The sequence below is a fragment of the Prosopis cineraria genome, unplaced genomic scaffold, assembly GCF_029017545.1.
Source record: "Prosopis cineraria cultivar Desert tree isolate PC_DT_omini unplaced genomic scaffold, ASM2901754v1 PC12, whole genome shotgun sequence".
Taxonomy (NCBI): domain Eukaryota; kingdom Viridiplantae; phylum Streptophyta; class Magnoliopsida; order Fabales; family Fabaceae; genus Prosopis; species Prosopis cineraria.
This window is the reverse complement of record NW_026555343.1, coordinates 17,830,691-17,851,842: the sequence shown is the minus strand read 5'-3', so window position 1 is coordinate 17,851,842 and position 21,152 is coordinate 17,830,691. Positions and strand designations below refer to the sequence as shown.

Sequence of the window (21,152 nt, the reverse complement as noted above, 5' to 3'; positions counted from 1 at the left end):
TTCTTAATCAATTTGAGGTCTCATTTGGTTAAGGCAAGGGCTGGAATTGGTAATTAACTTTATAATCAATTGATCATTTTTAAGTATAATTAGTTCTAAGGATTAATTTAGGGTCCTAGTTAATCTAAAGAACCTAAGAGTGCTAAATTCCTAATAGTTATTAGGATGACTTTAAAACCAATTGGAGTTAAGAGGAAATTAATTAGGTCGAGCAAGGATAAGAGTCTTTCATGTTCCTAGAAAGATCATTAATTTGCATTTTAATCACACATTTCAACCATTTTCTAAATTTGTCCAAAATCTTGAAAATACCAAAAAATGGTTTTCATTTAATCTTTGCTTCTTTAATTCCTAATCAATTAAACCTGATCAAATTGTTACTGTTCTTGGTACATTTAAATAACTAAGGTGTTAATTTTTAATTAACTTCATAAGAGATTCGACCTAGGTTTCTTCCTATACACAGTAGGGTGTTCCTTAGATTAATTTGGGTGCTTAAGCGACTAGTGTACATTAGCCTTAATTGTAAATTTGAACTTAAAAGATTCATTATTTTTCTCAGTTAATTGTGCTTTAATTTTTTTAATTTTTCATTATTTGTTGTTGTTCATTTATCTTATTGTTGCTTAATATTTATGAATTATGATTGTCATTATTAATAATTTTAGTGTTGGTGATTATTAGTTTGATACTTTTTAATGATTGAAGGGTTATAAATTGTAATTGTAAGAATGAATATTTAGACTTTTGGGTGGTTGTAATTCTATAATTATTATTGTATTTGTATTTTGTATTAGAGATTAATCTTGGATTTGGATGATTAATGTCTTTTTTATTTAAATTCTATTATTTTAATCATAATCAATTTGCCCTTCGGGTTGACCCTCGGTTCAACTCCAGTTGAACCACTAACCCTTGACCCATTGGCTTAAACAATTTAATGACCGGTCTAGTTTTCAATACTTTAAATAAACATATTAAATCTAAGTCTTATTTGGTTTTTCATGATTTTGGAAGTTTCATCACTTAGTAATGATAATATTGATATGTATAAGTAACAAACCCATTTCTCTTAGTTTTGTAATTATTAAAACACATGCTTCATACTCAAATCATGCTCAGATTATAATAATTAAGACCACGAGAGTCAAAAACATGCCTCATGGCTAACATATACAAGTTTGATAAAAAAAAATAAGGAGTCATAAGTTCATTTAGAAAAAATATGTCTTATGGTTAGCAAAATATACATAACCAAAAAAAAAGAGGCCTAACACATCTAGTTGGTGTCCATGCACCAATATCATGCCTATGGTATTTCTCTAGTTGGATCTTTTTAAAAAAAAATTGTTAACTACAAGGAATGAAAATAAAGGTCCTAGTCATCAATATTAACATGTAATGATTCATGTGATGCAACAAATCATGCGATTGCTAAGTAGGCATACCAAAAACACATTTCTAACACACAATTATCTAAACAATCTAAATAGAAATGCAAGACTGCACCTTATATCCTTCTTACTCTAGAATTGAAGTCGATATAGACACCTAGCTCATTCAGCCAAGGGTAAGCTAATTCAAGCTATAAGCCATTCATTGGGTCTAATGAGGGCATACCACATGGTATTCGAACAAACTAGACATAAAATCCCTAGCAGCATGTTTCAAACCAAATAAAGTCATGCGAGTGCTATTTTTCAAACAACAAATTCGAATAAATGTAAACATATTGATGAACAATTAATTGTATATAAACATAATCATATATAATATTCAAAACCCATTTGGCAATATAGATTTCCAACCACAAATTTACACTCCCAAACAATATACAACACTTTCCAAACAACAATTTTTATCAATCAAACACACAATCAATCATAACAAACACATACCACCACACATTAATAAAGGTTATACCTTTACTCCTTCCTAGTAAATTTTCCGGGAGAAGTGTGTTGCTACCTTCTACAGTGCTAGTACCACAATCAACACATAATACAATACTAATTATTATTAATACAATGCTAATTATCACTAATACAAGTGTTTAACCACTAATCACATTATAATCCTAGGGTTAGGTTAATTAATATCATTAACCCTAAAATTGTCACGCCTAGTTAAACCCTTAAACACACTCACAATCATCATCATTACACTAATTAATCACTTATTTAACTTTTATATCCCATAATCATCATCAAAGTTCACCCACCATGCCTAGGTTTTAGATTTAGACCCCTATTGCTATAATCACCAACTAAACCACTATATTAACACTCATTAAGCCTCAAATAACAAATAAGATTTGGATTCTCCATTATATCTTCACCAAAAATGAAACTCTATCTAAATACACAACTTAAAGTAGCTAGAAATGGAGAATAGGAGGTAGAAGAGAGGTTAGAGTGTTTACCTTAAGCCTTTAATGCACCAAAACTAGCTCAAATTGATGAGTCTCACCAAATCCTATTAGACACCATAAATTTTGCACCTCACAATTTCTATTTCTCTCCCTCTCTTTTTGTCTTTTGGACAAATCATTGAGTGCATAATTGCATCGTGTGTTATAGCCAACTCCTCATGCGTCGCGTTGCGTTTCACAGTGCACAGATTTTTCTAGATAAGCCCAATGATCTAATCTAAATACCTATTTTGGACCCAATTAACCCTAATACATGGTCTTATACCCAATTTTAATTATAATTAAGTGTCTAAATATGTGATTAACCTCAATTGCAAATTAATTTCTCAATCAAACCTCAAGATAACAATAACTTTAATTTAGATCCTTCATTGATCTATAATTGAATTCCTAAATAAAAATTAAGATGTTACATTGGTGCTTAATAAAAAATAATGGAGAGATTTGCATAATATAAGATTTTTTTACATAAAGAATCCCATTTTACTATGTTCTTCATCGATGTGATAGTTGAGATATCTATTGTTGAAAGTCATTCCAAATGCAAATGGTAAAAAGATGTAGTGTTGGCATAGGGGCATTGCTTTCTAGCCTCTAACAGTGTATTGTTTTTATTTAATTGATCCCAGTAAATTAAATGTAGTTTTGAATGAGTAAGGGTTATTGCATTATTTTAGAAGAGCACGACTAAAGAAGTTAGTCTATGTGAGCAAGATTAGATTTGATACTTAGAATCTTAGGACCTTGAATTGTAAATCTATAAAGGTGGTAGGGTTATGATTCAAAGAAAAATGAATATCTTGTGCTTGTAAGAAACTAAATGGCTTAGTCAACAAGCTAAGGATATTCAAGGTTTCAAATTTTGGTATACAGGAGAAGTAAGCACAAGCAATGGGGTAGGTATCACTATTGATAAGGAGTGGAAGAAGAATATGGTAAAAGTTAACAGAATTGGGAATATAATTATTTCCTTAAAAATGGTTATTGGATATGAGATTATCAGTATTATAACTGCTTATGCACCTCAAGTCGGGGTAGAAGTTGGTCTTAAGAAATTGTTTTGAGAAGGCTTAGTGGGGTTGATTCAATGCATGCCATAAAGTGAAAATATCTTTATTGAAGGAGATTTTAATGGTCATGTCAAGAGGGAGGCAGGTCATTATGCTAGGGTGCATGGTGGTTTTGGTTTTAGGGAGCTAAACAATAAAGGACAATCTATTCTTAAGTTTTCTTTGGATATGATTTCAAGATTGCTAATACTTGTTTCAAAAAGAGGGATGAACATCTCGTCATTTACAAAAATGAAGCCTCAAGATCACAGATTGATTCCCTTTCGGTAAGGAATATAAATAGAAGACTTTGTACAAATTGTAAGGTGATCCCTAGTGATGCTGTAATAACACAACACAAGGTCCTTATCCTTGATGTGTGTATTATGAGTAAAAATCAAAAGCATTAACAAGTGATAAATTTAAGGCTTAGGTAGTGGCAGTTAAAAGGTGAGAAACGAGAAAATTTCAAGCAGAATCTTATGGCCGAAGGAATTTGGGAGTCTTAGGGAAATACTAGCATCTTGTGAGAGAATATAGCTAAAAAGGTGATGCACACAAAAATGTATCACTGCAAGTTTACAGGTCAATAAGTAACATACTAATGTATTAAGGTTGATCCCAGCATCAAGCAAAATAACGGTTAGACAATAAAGTTCCTACTTTTGTTCATGTTAAGGAAAACTAATTGGAATTGATTGATTGACCAAATTTAAAATTGAATTTAATAAAAAATTAACGAAATGCTTAAATCCAACAACTACTTGAGTAAAAAGCAACTTAGAGTCATTAATCCCCTATTAATTTCTTAGACTCCATTTTAATTCAAGTAATTAATTTCAAAGCCAATTTTGTTAATTGAGAGTTTTAATAGCTATTACGGTCTTTCAATCTACTAAAAACCCTATCTTAAATTAATTATATTATGTCTAACACAATTATCTAAGAGGTAACTCAAATCAAGAACACTCCATAAAGACTATATGGGGCAATCAGGTATATGTTTATCCTAATTACAAATTAGATAAAATCTAATCCCGTATTGCTCAATCCAATGGTCCAATTGAGATTCCCCCTTTTCAAGGAAAAATCTCAAAACCTAAAATCACATTTAATGGTGACCAAGCATCAAATGGACATTAAAGCATAAGATTGAGCAACCAAAATCAACATTAAGCATAACTAATCGATAAAAATAAGTTTAATCCATCAATAGGTTCATAGTTCCTCTAAGTCTAAAGAGAATAAGCCAAACATTATTTTGAAAATTGCAAAAATCAACAGAGAATACATCAAAATGAAGAAGAGAAGGAGAAGAAAAGCTTAATCTGAGTGATTTTGAACAACAATCACTAGTTTCCTATGAAACTCAAGCTTCTCCACCTCATCCATGTCATTTTTCTCTCTTCCCTAGTTAGTTCCTAGCTGTTGGAGATGAGCATAGTTGAAGAATGACGTGCTAAAATATCAATTTTTTGCAAAACTATGCATTTTATTAACTGATGCTTACACTGCAGCGTAAACCACACTGTCATTGTCACTATGCATTATGCTATAGCATAATTCACAAATGTTGTAGCGTAAATTCTACCTTTTCTTCATCTTCAATCTCTACTTACATATAGCACTTTGACTCTTAATTTGGATCATCCTACATACAACATAACACTATTGATGCAATTTTAGCTCAAGTGATCCATTCATTTTAACAAAATACAACCAATTCTCCCTTCTCATATTTTAAAGAACTTTTCTTTCCTTTTTCTCAAATAATAGTTTCATTTTCTCTCAAAATTACTTAGATGACTCCAAATTGAACATAAAATTTTCTAATAACACATGAAAATATTTGGAGTAATCAAAAGGTAGAATAAAGAGGGAAGAGTTTTGGTCACAGATGGTAATATTAAAGACAGATGAGAGACATATTTTTCCAAACTTTTCAATGATAGAGGGAGTTCATTTAGTAACTTGAAAGATTTAGTATCTTATGAAGGAGAAAAAAATTTGTCATTTGTAGGGAGTTCATCTAGTAACTTGGAAAATTTAGTATCTTATGAAGGAGAAAAAATTTATCATTTTATTAAAGGATACATGATAGTAAGGTAAAGAAAACCCTTAAGAAAATGGCAAATGATAGAGCTAATAGACCTAATTGTATTCCTATTGAATGTGACAATGTTCAGGTGAAGAAGAGGTGTGGTAGCTAACTAAGTTATTTGATAACATCTTATGGTCCAAGAAAATGCTAGATGATTGGAGGAGAAGCACCTTGATTCCTATGTACAAAAATAAAGGGGATATTCATAATTGTTCTAATTATAGAGAGATTGAACTTATGAGTCATACAATGAAATTGTAGAAAAAAGTGGTTGAGCAAAGGTTGAGATTGGAGACTGGTATTTTTGAGAATTTAGTTTAGCTTTATGTTAGGTAAGGTGACTATAGAAGTGATTTATTTACTAAGAGGTTTAATGAAAAATTATTGATGTAATGGTAAATATTTACATATGGTTTTCATTAATTTGGAAAAACCTTATGACTGTGTATCGAAAGAAGTACTTTAGAAAGCCTTGGAAAAGAAGAAAGTACCGGTTGCCTATATTAGAGCTAGACCAGATATGTATAAGAGGGCAACAACCAATATGAGAATGTTTGGCAATGAAACAAAAGACTTTCCTATAAGGATTTCACTACATCAGGGATAATCTTTGAGTTCTTATTTGTTTGACTTGGTCTTAAATGTTTTAACTAAGTATATTCAAGAGAAAATCCCCAAACGCATGCTTTTTGTAGATGATATAGGTCTTATTATGGAGATAAGAGAAGAGATTAACTGTAAATTTAAGTTATAGCGGAAGACATTGGAGTCAAAAAGTTTCTGCTTGTGTAAGAGTAAGATGGAATATTTTCATTGTAATTTTGATAAGAAGTTAGTCAGTAGTAATTTAAAAATGAAATTGTGATATTAGATTATACCTTGAGTAAAAAGGTTTAGATATTTGGGAGCTATTATTTAACATGATGGAGAAATTGATAGAGATATTACACATATGATACAATTTGAGTAGTTTAATTGGAAAAAGGTTAAAAAAATATTTGTGATCATAAATTACCTAATAAATTTAAAGGAAAGTTTTATCGAACTGCTATGAGACCAACTATGTTATATAGTAGTAAATGTTGGGCTTTAACAAGACAACAAGAGCATAAGGTTGAAGTAGCAGGGAGGAGAATGTTGAGATGGATGTTCGAGCAAACACATTAAGATAAAATTCGAAATGAGCACACATAAGAAAAATTAGGCATAGCTTTTATTGAGGGGAAAATGATAGAAAATCATTTGAGATGGTTTGGATATATAATAAGAAGATCTGGTAGGTTCTGATGAGGCGAGTGTAATGATTATAAGCTTTATTAAGAGGGGTAAAAGAAAGTCAAAGAGAACACTTATAAAAGTTGTTGACCGAGACCTTTTGGCTAACAACATTTCTAAAAGCTTGGTAATTAATAGGGCACAATGGCATCATATAAACAATGTGACTAATCCCATCTAATGAGATAAGGCTTGACATTGTTGTTGTTATTTTTGTTTAATTGCCAAATTGATTATCCTTTGTGTGCTTTGTAATACTAAAAATGAATCAATAAATAATTTATTTTTTGAATGTGATTGGTTTGGAAAGTTATTATCAAATGTTGTGGATGTTTTTTTTTGGGGTACTAAAATGCTAAGAATTTGATGTAGGAAAAATTACATTCAAGTCCGATAGAAGAAAGTTTATTATTGAGATATCCCATGAATGTTACAAAAAACTCTCAAATCTTAAATTCTACGCATTGACAATTGGGCAATGATCATTTAAAATTTGCTATTATGAGTTGTCATTTTTCTTTACAAGTTATAAACAGTTGTTGACTAGTTGTTAATGCGCAGGATTTGAGACTTGAGAGTATTTTGTAAAATTTATGAGACATTTTGATAACAAATTTCCTTTTGTGGAACTTGAATGTGATTTTCCCACTGATTGATGCAAAACTTGTTAGCAAAGGCCCAAAAGTTGGCGACAAGCCTTGTTGTATTCTTATAGGTATAATAAGGATAGGTAATATGTGATGTATGCCATTATGACCTATCATACTTGGAGAGGAATTGTAGGGATCTTTCAAAATGTGCAATTAAATCAACTACAAATTTCATTAAGGCTGGAATTTTTGTGAAAGTGCATGTATGCGTTTCAAAGATAGAGAGAAATATTTAGAATATTTGAGAAGATGTAATGTTGTACAAGATCCCTATCCTTAGTTTTGTAAATGTTGTATATATTTTGTTACTATAAAGATTTTGAAAAGTATTACCAACCATCTTAGAAGGTGGCTTAGTTTTTTTCCCCTCTTTGTGTGCGTATGTTGTTTTGGTGTTATATGGAATGTAATTGACATTTTCATCCAAAAAAAAATAGTTTTAGATAGAAGGTGTTTTAAGAGAAAATTTATATATTTAGATCTTGTTTGGATTAACATTTGCAAAATTATATTTTGCATAAATTATAAGTTGTAAATTAAAGTTGGGTTAAAATTTAATTACTGTAATGTGATTTATGTTTATATACTTTTTTTAATAAAAAAATAATTTAACAAACTATAACGATAATATGATTAAAAAGAAAATTTAGATATATACGAGTGCTAACATGTCCTTAAACAAAAACAAAATGCAACGATCAAATAATCTCATATTTACGCGTGACAACCTTGCCGCTAGATTACATCAATCTTTTTGGTATCATTCCAATAATTTTATCGAATTTTCCGTGGGGACGCTCTGGTTCAGAATTCGAGCTTCTAAACAGTGTATTATCTCCCACACGAGCAGCCAATCAAGTAAAATGTCACTCGGACCCCACACACCCATGCTGTGATCATTCAACAAACCAATTCGTTCCTGCGAAATTCCGAAACCACCCTCCAAACATGACCAAAATTCCTTGCCACCATTTCTCGAACGAAATAAGGAAAACAAACAAATAAAAAACTATTCTCACACATTTCTCCCCTCCCTCCTTGAGCTGCACGGTGACACAGAGAGAGAGAGAGAGAGAGAGAGATCAGAACTGCTGCTGGTTTGGATAGAGAAAATAGGTAGGCATGGTCCTGAAAGAGAGGGATAGATAGGGTGACACACAAAGGGAAAAAGGGGTTTTATGCTTCTCAGGGTTTCAAAGTTGTGGAAAATAAACTGTTTTTGCTATTCAAGGATGGGTCAGTCGGTTTGAATTAGGGTTTTTGAGAATTGGATTTGATAATCTTGTTGTGTTTCAAAAGACCTGTCTTAATTGTCTCGTGTATAGTCTTATCATGTTGTGAAGGGTTTCAACGAAATCTTTCTGGTTTATAATGTGAGCGGAACGGTTTTGGGGACTCTAGGGTTTGCGGGTGTGTATCAATGGGGAGCATGGGTGAACCGGACAGAAAACGGCGTCACTTTAGCTCCTTGTCCCCTACAGCTGCAGCTGCTACCGCCAAGAAGTTACCCTTCTTGCCAATATCTGAAGACAAGAAGGTTGGACCTTTGTACTAAAGGATTTTCCATGTTTATCAGAAGCTTTTATTTCAATTCATAGCGTTTCATTTTCTTCATCTTTTTTTTTTTATTACGTTAGATTCCTGTTATACTTTTGCGATATATGGTGCTTGAATTATAGCCTGATGATAATTGAAAATGTTATGACATATTACTCTGTACGATAATGGAAAGCAGAAATTTTTGCTTGAATTAAAATAAGGTAACGTATTCTGTAGAATACCAATCTGTGATGTGAACTTTTCATTCTCTACACTATAAGGCTTCTGCAAGGGGTGTTTGTAAACTAAAAATTATGTGTAACTTTTTTTGTCACGAAGTTTTTAATTTGTTTTATTACACAATTGGCTCAAGCTATTATTTTATTCATGTTGAATTTGCACTATGGGTAGTCAGACACCGGCTTTAATTTGTCTAACTTTGGTTTGAAGTCATTTGTCTTGCTGTGTAATTTGTGGGGGGGATTTGATGTTTAATATATTGGCGGTTATAACTCCATGCATCATATTTTCATCCCGCATTATGATTGTTATCTTTTGGTTCATAATATAAATGCGTTTTGAATGCATGCTCATGTAATGATGTCATTAGATTCCAAATATTTCCCTCTTTTGGCTAACGGTTTTAATCAGTCCTGGTGGGTTTTATGTTTTATCCAATCTAGAGAATCTCTGCCACGCGTTTGATCCAATGCTTGCGAGCCCACCATGTTGCCCTTATAGCCAATCCAATCGACACGCTGCGTTTAAAGTCTTCTCCCTAACCTGAAACTTCCATCCTGTTCAGTTTGTTCGCATTCTTTGGGGGAAGCATATTTTCTTCCCCCACCTTTTCGTTCAGAGATTCCTATACTATGATGATGAAATTGAGCTGATTGAGCATCTGAAGCTATTGAATCTATTGATCGGATGATTGGATCTGTTCATCCTCTTTTGGGCCCTAAGTTTCCTTGGCTATGTTCCTTTCCAACACTCTTAGCTTCCTACTATTGAATTACTTTTTAAAAATTCAAAGCTGGGTTGAAAATTAATTGCTTCTGCTCTGAAAAGTAATTGTGCCGATCTTATGTAAGATCTCAATCTTGACAACTCTGGTAGCATGTAGAATGATTACCAAGATTGCCTTATGTTCAGAGATTCAAAATTTACTGAGAAGAATATGCCTCTATAGGTTAATGTTGATTGCTTTAAGTATTTTACAAATTAAAGCATATCTTTAATTGCCCAGATTCTGAATAAAAAATCTCTCACTGGATGTTCTAATCATTTTTATCATGATTAGGGATAGAATTCTCTTGTTAAACCCTTTTGGTTATTTGTCTTTTTTAATCTTCCCTTCCTCATCTACCCCTTTTATCTAGAGCCTAAGTAGATTAGGTAGTAAGCTTTTTCAACAGGCTAAAACTTGCGTAACTTAACTTTTTTTGAGGCCATTTTGTTATCTCAGTTTGACTTTATTGCAATGCTAAGCAGTGCTTGCACTCAAACTTTTGGATTCTCTTCTTGTGATGCAGCTTGATATTGCTGTTCTTCAGTTTCAAAATCAAAAGCTTACACAGAAATTAGAAACTCAAAAGTTAGAATATACTGCGCTTGAGAATAAATTTTCCCAACTAAAGGATAGGCAGCGATCATATGGTTCCATATTAACGGTGGTTAAGAATTCTTGGGAACAGGTACCTTGTCCCCCTTTTTTATTCTTGTGTCCTTCATTATGGTTACTTGTTTATTCATTGAATTATATCGTTTAACTACACCTTGAGTTTGCCCATATCCTAAATGCAGGTAATTGATGATTTGGTGTCATGTTCTGCTCAAACTGTTGAGTCTAGCAGCAGCAAATTGGATACAAATGTCACATCAGTCACAGGTGCGAGGGTTATTTACTTTATCAAACTTATTAATTTTCTCATGTTCTCCTTATTTTTTTAAACATGTTTTATTCTTCATTTGATTGTGTGTATTAAAATACTGTTTTTCTTCTTACCTTAAAATTAGAGTACTTCTGTTTTTTTGTCCATTAACGTGTAAGGGATAATTTCTCTCTTGGTGGGAAGGATGTAAAACTTAATTCTAGCTGTAATATAATTTGAGGGACATTTGTTCCTGTTAAGTTCAATTTATTTGTATGTTATATAGAAGAAACTGATTTAAAATGGACTAGATTATTTTTCTGAAGATGTTACTTGCTATGCCATATGTTCATTGATCAATATAAATATTAGTTGCCCCCGTGAATACATCTAAATTAGGATGCTTCTAATGTACGACCAAAATGTAAGGATATTTTACCTTTGTTGCGTTGATCACATTTTTCATTAATAGGCTTGTGCAAATAAAGGAAACTACCATTTGAGGTCTTTCTTTATGTTTGATTCAGATTTGCATATCTCATTTGCGCTCAGTATTTCTTGTTCAAGCATTTGAAGGTCATATAAATTCTGGAGTGACAAACCTACTCGGATGAAAAATTAGCAGCCTAGTTGTCCCAAAAATGTCTGTATCTTCAGGACTGAGTGATGGAGAATATTGTTATTTAAAAGAAAACCTACTAAAGCTGTGCAAAAACCAATTATAGCTTTCATTGACTTGTTTGAAATGTTGCCATTTTACTGAGGGATTGGGAAACTTTTCTGAGTTAATGTGCCTTCAACTTTTATTTGTGTTTCGACAGTATTTCTTGTCCTCTGATTTTGTATTTCTTTCTTATCATCAGTATTTTTTTACGCAAATGTAGAAGTGATAGTTTGGCATGTTTTATGTTGAAGATCCTTTTTGGATATTGGGTTTGTTTAATGGCTTAAATTGTTTAATACTTCATGGCTGTATTTTGGCTGGGATTTCATGCTTTATAGTCTTATTTGGTGTTGCTTTAATGTTGCTATGTTACATTTTGGCTTATTATTTGGGGGAAGCAGAATTCTTCACAAATAGACCTCTAGTTGCAATATGTTTTGCAGTTTGTTTTGTAGGTGGGGTTATTCCCTTGGATATGTATGTGCGCTACTCTCACTAATATCTACTATTTTGAAGAGAAATTAATGGGAAAATAAAACATGATAATCTGATATAAATCCTGAAATGGATGTTAACATAAAAGTGATAGTAATATTGCAATCAGATTAAGGAGCTAATAGGCCCTAGGTTTGCATAATCACCCACACTTCCTCCCAAGCTGGAGAATATGGCCCTATTTGGTACAAGACATTGAATTTTAAAGGATTGGGAATGGGATTGGGAGTGGTATTGGGTTTTAAAATGATGTTTGGTATGTCATAAGATTAAAAAAAAAAAATAACAATCAAAACAGACAAAAATGTTAGATAAAAAGATGTCATTGCCCTCATCCTCTTCATTCCATTGTTGTTCCCAAATCCTGGATTGTGTTCCGCCACATCTATGTTGCAATTGCAGCTCCATCGCCATCATCCCAACATCGATCTCCTCCGCCACGTCTTTGATCTTTTTAGTTTCCTTTTGCCTTCTCCAGCTTCAACTTCGTCCTCTCCATCAACGACATTATACTCCAGTGATAATGTCTCTGGCTCGGATCTTTTCTCCTCCTTCTTCATTGATGTTTCGTGTTTTTTTGACTTTGATCTTTCCTCCTCCTTCATCTCCTTCTTTGATGATGCAGTTGAAGTCGAAGAATAATCCCGTAGAGCTTCACCTTCTTGCCGTTCCTTCCCAAAATCATCACATATAGAGGCTTTATCAGCTTGAGATGCTTCTACAACACCTTCGTTGAGAACCTCTTCGATTTGCTTCCCAGCTGCTTTAGAACTTCAATGAATCTCTCAAGCCATGCCCTATGCTACTATTTCAATCTATAAAATAACTTGAGTGGCTTGCACACTTCAGATGAGTTTTTTTGAATCAAGAGCCTTTGTGGTATTTCCTTGGTGTGACCTTTTTTGTTACAATGATATCATCACTTAGCTGATATTTTGTGTTTTTAGTTAAGAAATTTCCCTCTAGCGATTGGATAGATGGCTTAAGATTGAGGGCAGTGCTTTTTGCTAGTTGCTTCCTATGCTCCTCCCTTTAACCAAATTAAAGGAATGTTGAGTAGTAAATTACTATCTTCAAATCGTCCTACTCGATATCTTTTATCATCCCTTTCAGTTGGAACGAAGATGTTGCGTTTTCAATGGTAGAACAAGTGTCTTTGGATGAATCCCAGATTTCCTTTGTAGTCTTACTGAGAAGATACTCTTCACTTATTCCAAGTTTCATGGAGTTCACAAGCCATGACATAACCATGGAATTTTCTGCATACCATGTTTCATATTTTGGATCATTGGCTACTGGTTGAGTTGCTTCACTGGTAGGATACTTCTTCGTTCCTTTTCCACGAACGAATAAGACGATGCTCTATGACATTGAGCTTGTACCCTATGATGGAGTGAGGTAGCACGTCATTTGTGGTGCTGTGAACCAGATCCATCTTAGGCTGTGAGTTCCCTTCATGCGATTTCATTCCAGAGTCCTCCACGCCTCCACGAGAGGCATTGTAAGGTGCCAAAATTGATAGGTCTTTGAAACATATTGCCTCAAGCTTAGATACCATGAGGAAATCAAAGCGATTCTCTATTTTTCTTATTTCTAGATTGAAAATACAAAAGGGATTATAAGGATTATGGTGTGCATAAATCATGCAGCCAGATCCTTGATTGATCAGCTAAAAATAAAGTATAATAACGGTGTTTTATTGATCCCACGATAATAGGGATTGGTAGCTATACACAACCTAGGGTTTTTGTGGAGTTTTAGCGAAAAATGGTATTTCTTATTGATGCAATATTGAGATACACCCTGACTATATATACGGAAGAGAGAATAAATGCTAATAATGCCTAATAAACACTAATAAAGGCTATACATTGAGAGACAATATTTACAATAAATATTAGATATTCCCACACTCCTCCCAGTTGGATCATAGATGCTAATCATGTCCAACTTGCTTATGCAATTCTCAAATGCAGGTCCAAGTAATCCTTTAGTTAAAACATCAGCTGCTTGCATCTTTGTAGGCAAATACGTCAAACATAGAATTTCGTCTTCCACTTTTTCTTGGATAAAGTGTCGATCTATTTCTACATGTTTAGACCTATCATGTTGCACTGGATTTAAGGCCATTCTTATGGAAGCCTTATTATCACAGTAGAGCTTCAATAGTGAGTTTGCTTCAACCTGTATTTCATTCAAAACTTGTCTCAGCCACAATTCCTCAGCTATTCCTTGAGCCAAAGCTCCCAACTCAGATTCAGCACTGCTACTTGAAACAACTCTTTGCTTCTGGCTCTTTGCTTCTGGCTTCTCCATGTAACTAAATTCCCCCATACAAATGAACAATAGCCAGAGGTTGATCTTTGATCTTTATAGGTTCCACCCCAACTTGCATCAGTGTAAACTTCGATAGATCTTTGCTCATGTTTTCTAAAGAACAAGCCTCTACCAAGAGAACTTTTTAGATATCTCAACATCCTGTAGACTGCCTCCATATGACTCTTCATTGGGCAGCTCATATGTTGACTGGCTACACTGACAGCAAAGGCTATATCTGGCCTTGTGTGAGAGAGAGATATATCAGTTTTCTAACAAGGTTTTGATATTTCTCCTTGTCAGATGCTTTTTGCTTTTCTTCAGCTTTGTCTTATACTTCACCTTCCTTGTTTACCTTAGGCTTCTTCGGTTTCTTGACCTTAATAGGAGTTTCAACAGGCCTGCAACCCAGCATACCTGTCTTCGTCAAGAGATCAAGTATATATATATATATATATTTTTTTTTGAGAAATAGATTCCTCTTCTTGACCTGGCAACTTCCATCCCAAGGAAGTATTTTAACAACCTGAGATCTTTGACCTCAAATTCCTTGCCAAGGGCAGCGTTCACTCTCTTTATCTCCTCAAGATGATCTCCAGTGAGTATTATGTCATTGACATGGACAATAAGAATACATTTCTTGCTTCCTTTGATCTTAACAAACATTATATGATTCCACAAGGCTTGATTGTAACCTCGAACTTTAGAACTTTTGAGAACCTGTCAAACCAAACTCTTGATGACTGTTTTAAGCCATATATAGACTTTTTAGTTTACAAACTTGATTTTCCTTGTCTTTATAGAACTTGGGAGGCAGAGTCGTGTAGACTTCTTCCTTCAACTCTCCATTCAAGAAAGCATTTTTTACGTAAAGTTGATGAAGAGGCCACTCAAGGTTAGTTGCTACGAACAATAAGACTCTGATAGTATTCAATTTTGCCACTGGAGCAAAGGTTTCTTTGTAGTCTAGACCATATGTCTGAATAAACCCCCTTGCAACCAAGTGTGCTTTCAACTTGTCAAAGGCACCATTAGCCTTGTATTTTAGGGTGAATACCCACTTACAACTCACTGTTCTCTTTCCTTTGGTTAATCGAACAAGTTCCTATGTCCCATTCTTTTTTAGGGCTCTCATCTCTTCCATGACAGTGCTTCTACCATTTGGGATGTTTAGAGCTTCTTGTATAGTCTCAAGTACTTTTACCTTATCAAGATTAGTAACAAAAGCCTGATATTGAGGAGAAAGTGCGTTGTATGAAACAAACTTCTCTATTGGATGGAAAGTACATGACTGAGGTTGCTTCCTCAAAACAATAGGAAGATCATGAACAATAGATTCACTAACTTGTTATGCACCATCTAGCTTTGGGGTTCCAAGAATTACCCCGCGTTCTATGTCACCATGAGTTTCTGTTTCAAGAACTACCTCTAGTTTAGATTCTCTTGCTGCTTCAGGTACAAGTTGCTCATTGTCTTTTGATTTCTTTTTCCGAGTGTAAACAAACAACTCTCCTTTTTGTGGTTTTTTTGCACCTCCTGTTACTTGCATGTGTTCTTTAAGTTGTGGCATAAGAGGTGATGGTGTTAGGGTAGGTGAAGGTAATGGTTCAGGGGATGGTGTAAACCATGGCTCAGGAAGCACCAGTTTTCTGTTAGGTTCTTGTCTCCTAGTCTGAGATTCACCTATGTTCTCCCCCTGAATTGAGGGATTAGTATAGAAAGGATTGTCTTATGAAAGGTCACATCAAGGCTCACAAATATATGTTTTGAGGTAGGATCAAAGCATCAGTGTCCTTTTTGAGTAGCAGAACAGCCAAGAAAGATGCATTTTGTAGCTTGAGGGTCAAGTTTAGTGTTTTGGTGGTTATGGACAAAGGCCGTGAAACCAAACACACAAAGCGGAAGATTGGTTTCAATATGAGATGTGTAGAAGATGCTTTGTGATTTGTGGAGAGGGTTTTCAAAGGACAAAATTCGACTGGGCATACGATTGATCAAATAGGTCGCGGTCAAAATGGCATCCCCTAATAGAACTTGGGCACATTGCAAGTAAATATGAGTGCTCTAGAAACATCAAGGATATGGTGATTTTTCCTTTCGGCAACCCCATTTTGTGGTGTATGGGTGCAAGAACTAGTATGAATAATATCATGCATTTGGAGGAAAGCACTCAAGGATTCATTAAAGTACTTAGTGCCATTGTCGGTGTGTAAAACTTGGATGGTGGTATTGAATTAAGTTTTGATCATGTTAAAGAAAGTCATGAATGTGGATGTAGCCTCAGATTTGTTTCTTAAAAGATAAACCCAACAAACACGAGTGCAGTCATCAATGAAAGAAATGAACCATGTTGTTTTAGTGCGATTGGGAGTATGGGATGGTCCCCACAAGTCACTATGAATGGTTGTAAAAGGTTTGGTAGGTGTGTATGTGGCTCTAGGAAATGAAGTTCTGTGGTGTTTGACAAGTTCACACACTTTACACTGAAGGTCACTAATATTCAGGTTTGGACATAGAGTTGGGAACAATCATTTAAGATATTGAAAATTAGGGTGACCCATCTTCTTATGTCACAACATAAAATCGTTAACTTTAGAGGTAGATGCAGAGGTAATTAGTGAGTTACTCACTCGAGTGGAGACTACGAAATATTAGAGCCCTTCATACTTTTTAGCACTTCTGATTGTTGCTCTAGATGATAGGTCTTGAAACATATAATAGGATGGGAGAAATTTAGCATAACAATTTGACTGCTTGGTCAATTGATCGACTGAAAGTAAATTGCAATCAAGCTTAGGCACATAAAGTATAGATTCCAACATTATAGAATCTGAAATTCGAATACTCCTTTTTCCTGCTACAGGTGCTAAGGAGCCATCTGCAATCTTTAAATTATTATTTCTAGCACGCGAAATGTAAGTAGTAAACAACTCGTGACAACTAGCCATATGATCGGAGGCACCAGAATCAATAATCCATAAGGATTTAGTCTGTGACATTGTTAGGGCTTGAAGAAAGTTTCACCTTTTTGCCACAAATATTGATGACTGTGACTCTGAGGTATATCCCACAACCACTACAGATTCTAACTTAGCAATTTTGTGCCTGGGTTTTAGCTTTAGTTTATCTGAGCATATCTCTATTGCGTGTCAAATTGCTGCAACATTACTGTTGTGGAGTTGGAAATAAAGATTGTTCCTCAGAAGCTTCTTAGATGAAGTAAAAAATTGATTACACAAAAGAAGTGTATAACACAGAAGAATCAACAGCAGGTAGACGCACAAAATTGCCCGCCCTGTAGCTTCTCCAATGAAGAAATACAAACCCACGCCTGAAACACGAGAGGAAATGGCTGGAAATAGAAAGTTGACGCCAGAGAAGATGATTTTTGCCAGAAACAGCCATGCACGTGCCAGGGAAGCCTCATTGGACATGAAGGTGGTGCGTGGAGACCACACGCGCTGTCATTTGTTGCCGTCTTCCGGGGTTTGGCCGATCGGAGCATTTTTGGCAGTCCTAGGTGGGTGGTGAGATCCAGAGATGTTGTATGCAAATCTTCACCCTCACACCCAACTCTCTCGTCAGCTCACTGAAATCCTAGGTGTTTTTTCTTTCCTTTCTCTGTCCCCCTCAGCTCTGATACCATGTGGAGTTTTAGAGAAAAATGATATTTCTTATTGATGCAATACTGAGATACACCCTGACTCTCTATATATAGAAGAGAGAATAAATGCTAATAATGCCTAATAAACACTAATAAATGCTATACATTAAGAGACAATATTTACAATAAATATTAGATATTCCCACAGTTTTATTAGTTAATGGGCCTAAAGATATGGGCTGAGCCTTCTATTCAACAAAAGGCTTCAGAGAGGGGAAATAGGGTGAGTCCCTGTGATTCATCCTTCGACATCTTCAAATGTTGCTCTTAGGCCAAGTAAGAACTTGGAAGCTTTCCCTTTCAACTGTTTAGGCGTAGTAAATTGGTAAACCAAATCAGCACTGCAAGACCTTTGGTGATTATCAACTAGATCAATCTGTTGCCTTATTTTCAACAAGGAGTTGTAGCATTGCTTGACACTCATCTCCCCTCAGTTTGAGTTCATGCTACATCCCTTTAAGTTGGAAAATGGTGGTTTTGTTCTCCATCGATGAATAGGTTCTTCTCACTACATCCCTTATCTCTAGTTATTGTAGGGAGGTAGGTCTCACTTATCTCAGGTACATGGAGTTAACATGCCATGACATAATGATAATAATTTTTGCAATCCAAGTTTCAAGTCTCAGATACACTTGCTGCAGGTTGATTAGCCTTGCTAGTGAGGTAATTTCCTTCCCTTTCCTTTCGGCAAGTTTCAAGTCTCATATACACTTCTGCAGGTTGAGTAGCCTTGCTAGTGAGGTAATTTCCTTCCCTTTCCCTTTGGCAAACATGAGACACTTTGTGGCCATTGAAGGAAGTTGCTTTCATTGAGTTTGTGCCCAATCATAATTTGAGGGAAATGTCCTAGCTGTTTGGTATAGGTTTAAGGGCATTGAGAGGCACCTGGTCAGGTGATGTTTGATGCATTGTTGACATGGACACAATGGTAGTGCTCCTTGAGTTGATGTGAAGTGTGATGCCCATCATCCCAAACAATTCCCTAATTTTGGGCTCTGTGGTTGCCCATCTTTGATTAGCATGGAATTTCCTAGGCTAGGGTTTTCTTTCATTGATTCAATAGAGAGATTACAGAAGTGATATAACTCACAAGAGGCAGTCACAAGTGGTGCTCAATTCCATGATTATTGGAGAGAAAGTCATGGGAAATAAGGTGGAATAAATCTGATATAAATCCTAAGAAGAGATAATAACAGATATCCAAATAATCATGACAAATTGACAGCATTCAGATTAAGGAGCTACTGCTTCTGTGTCTTTAGTCTTGCATCATTGCTTTCATTCAATTATTTTTAAAATTTTCGGAAGGTTAGTTATTCTCTATGTAGTTGGTAATGTTTATTGCATTATATTGTATGTAAATGGTTAATGAACTTATGACTGTCATGCTTAATTTACCTGGATTGAAGCTGGGCTACATGTGCTCAGGCTTTGACACTTGAGTATTGATAGGACAACAGTACTTAAGTGGTTGGCTCATCTACTCTTCACAGCTATGTGTATTCTAGCCAGATCCCTTGACATTTTAATGATTCAAGATCTCCAATAAAAGTTCTAAATTAAGTTTTCAATGTCATAGATTTGATTAATGCACTGAGCTGTGAAGGTCAGCTTTGTTGAGGTCATATGGATGAGCTGTAAGACATGACAAAGTCATTTATCTTTTTTTGAGCGTTCTTCATGTGACATCTTTTCTCTTTCTGTCCTGATTTTTTTAGATCAATTTATTATACTGTGTCACCTCTTGCTTTTTTAATTGACTTGTCTTCACACCATGCATTTAAGCTTCTTCTTTCTTCAATCATGCCACTTGAAGTTTCTTTCAGTATATTATTTCTGGTTGCTTTTTTCTTTTGTGAGTGGGGAAAACAAAGCAGGATATATAAAAATTGGATATTTGGTATCACCAGAGAAATTGTGTTACTATAATGTCTGGATGCTGGGAAATGTGTTTACTAATGAGGATATTTTGATCCTTTTGCCAGTTGGAAATCGATCCACTGTCAAGGATGATCTTCTTAGTCGACTTGAGCAAACGGGTGCAACTGAAAGTTCCTCGACATATAGTTGGGCCAGTCAGATGGAAGAGCAGAGACAAGTTACTGTTGAAAAAGCTAAGAGCGTTATGCAGAATATTGTGGCTGCTGTCAATAACCTTTGGTGTCTGAAAGATGGATTGCATGCTGCAGTGTTAACAAAACTCCCAGGAGATGGTAAGAATAGGTTGCTTTATATGATTATCTTTTAATTTTATTCCTTAGTTGCGTCTTAACTTTTTGAGACTTCCTATTTATAGGCATGCGTGGGCAGAAGTCCTTCATTGATCTAAACATGGAAATTAAAACCTTGAGATCGGCATTTTCTGAGCTTCATTTAAGGCACAAGTCTTTGTCTAGTGAGTTCCGAAGTCATCGAGATGTTGATGCCAAAAATAAAGTTGAACTTAAAAGATTGAAAGGTAAATTTCTTTGCTATGTTCTTGATCATCCAACTTTACATATATCATATAAATTTATCTTTTTGAGCTCCCTGTCTATAAGTTAAAAACTAAGGTCCTGCTTGGTTGGAGGATTTTCTTTTTGTTGGGGGTGGGATGGGGGAGTTAAAATTCCCAGGAAGTATATAAATTCCATTTGTTTTGTCCATTAAAACATAGTAGTTTCGATAGTGCTTTTGTTACTTATGCCCTTGCAATGTTGTGGTTTAGTATTGTATATATGGACAGCTCTTCCAAAAAGTTTATGGTGTTTTCGTTACTTGGTTCTGTCATGAGATTGTCCTTGTCAGTTATGGTTTGTGGATATCTTGGACTTTATTAAGCTGTACTTTTTTTTTCTCTCTATTAAATTGCTATTATCACCTATAAAGATTGGTGTTATATATTGTAGTAATTGTGCTTTTAGAACATTTAAATCAATATATCAATATTCAATAGATAATATTAAATATGTGGTGAGTAGCCTCGTTTTCAGCCCATTAGCAGTGCTGCTTTTCGTGCAATGCACAGGAAAATGTGTTTGGTTTCATATAAAGTTGGATTGCTTATTTTCATGTTTCATTTCCTATGTTTCTTAGTCTTCTTTGTTAACCACCAACA

At 34.6% G+C, this 21,152-nt stretch overlaps 1 protein-coding gene across 3 annotated transcripts in view; it reads left to right on the top strand.

Moving 5' to 3' along the window:
• Window positions 1-8,525: 8,525 nt before the first annotated feature.
• The window catches only part of LOC129288682 (E3 ubiquitin-protein ligase BRE1-like 1), a 34,464-nt gene continuing 21,837 nt past the window's right edge, over window positions 8,526-21,152 (top strand). For 2 of the 3 annotated variants that reach the window (XM_054925396.1, XM_054925395.1), the window contains exons 1-5: window positions 8,529-9,043; window positions 10,578-10,739; window positions 10,849-10,933; window positions 20,041-20,268; window positions 20,352-20,513. In XM_054925396.1, the coding sequence (XP_054781371.1) occupies window positions 8,927-9,043; window positions 10,578-10,739; window positions 10,849-10,933; window positions 20,041-20,268; window positions 20,352-20,513 (754 nt within the window). In that variant the 5' untranslated portion in view covers window positions 8,529-8,926. Of the gene's footprint in view, window positions 9,044-10,577; window positions 10,740-10,848; window positions 10,934-20,040; window positions 20,269-20,351; window positions 20,514-21,152 lie in introns of all 3 variants that reach the window. The other variant, XM_054925397.1, reaches the window with a different exon arrangement.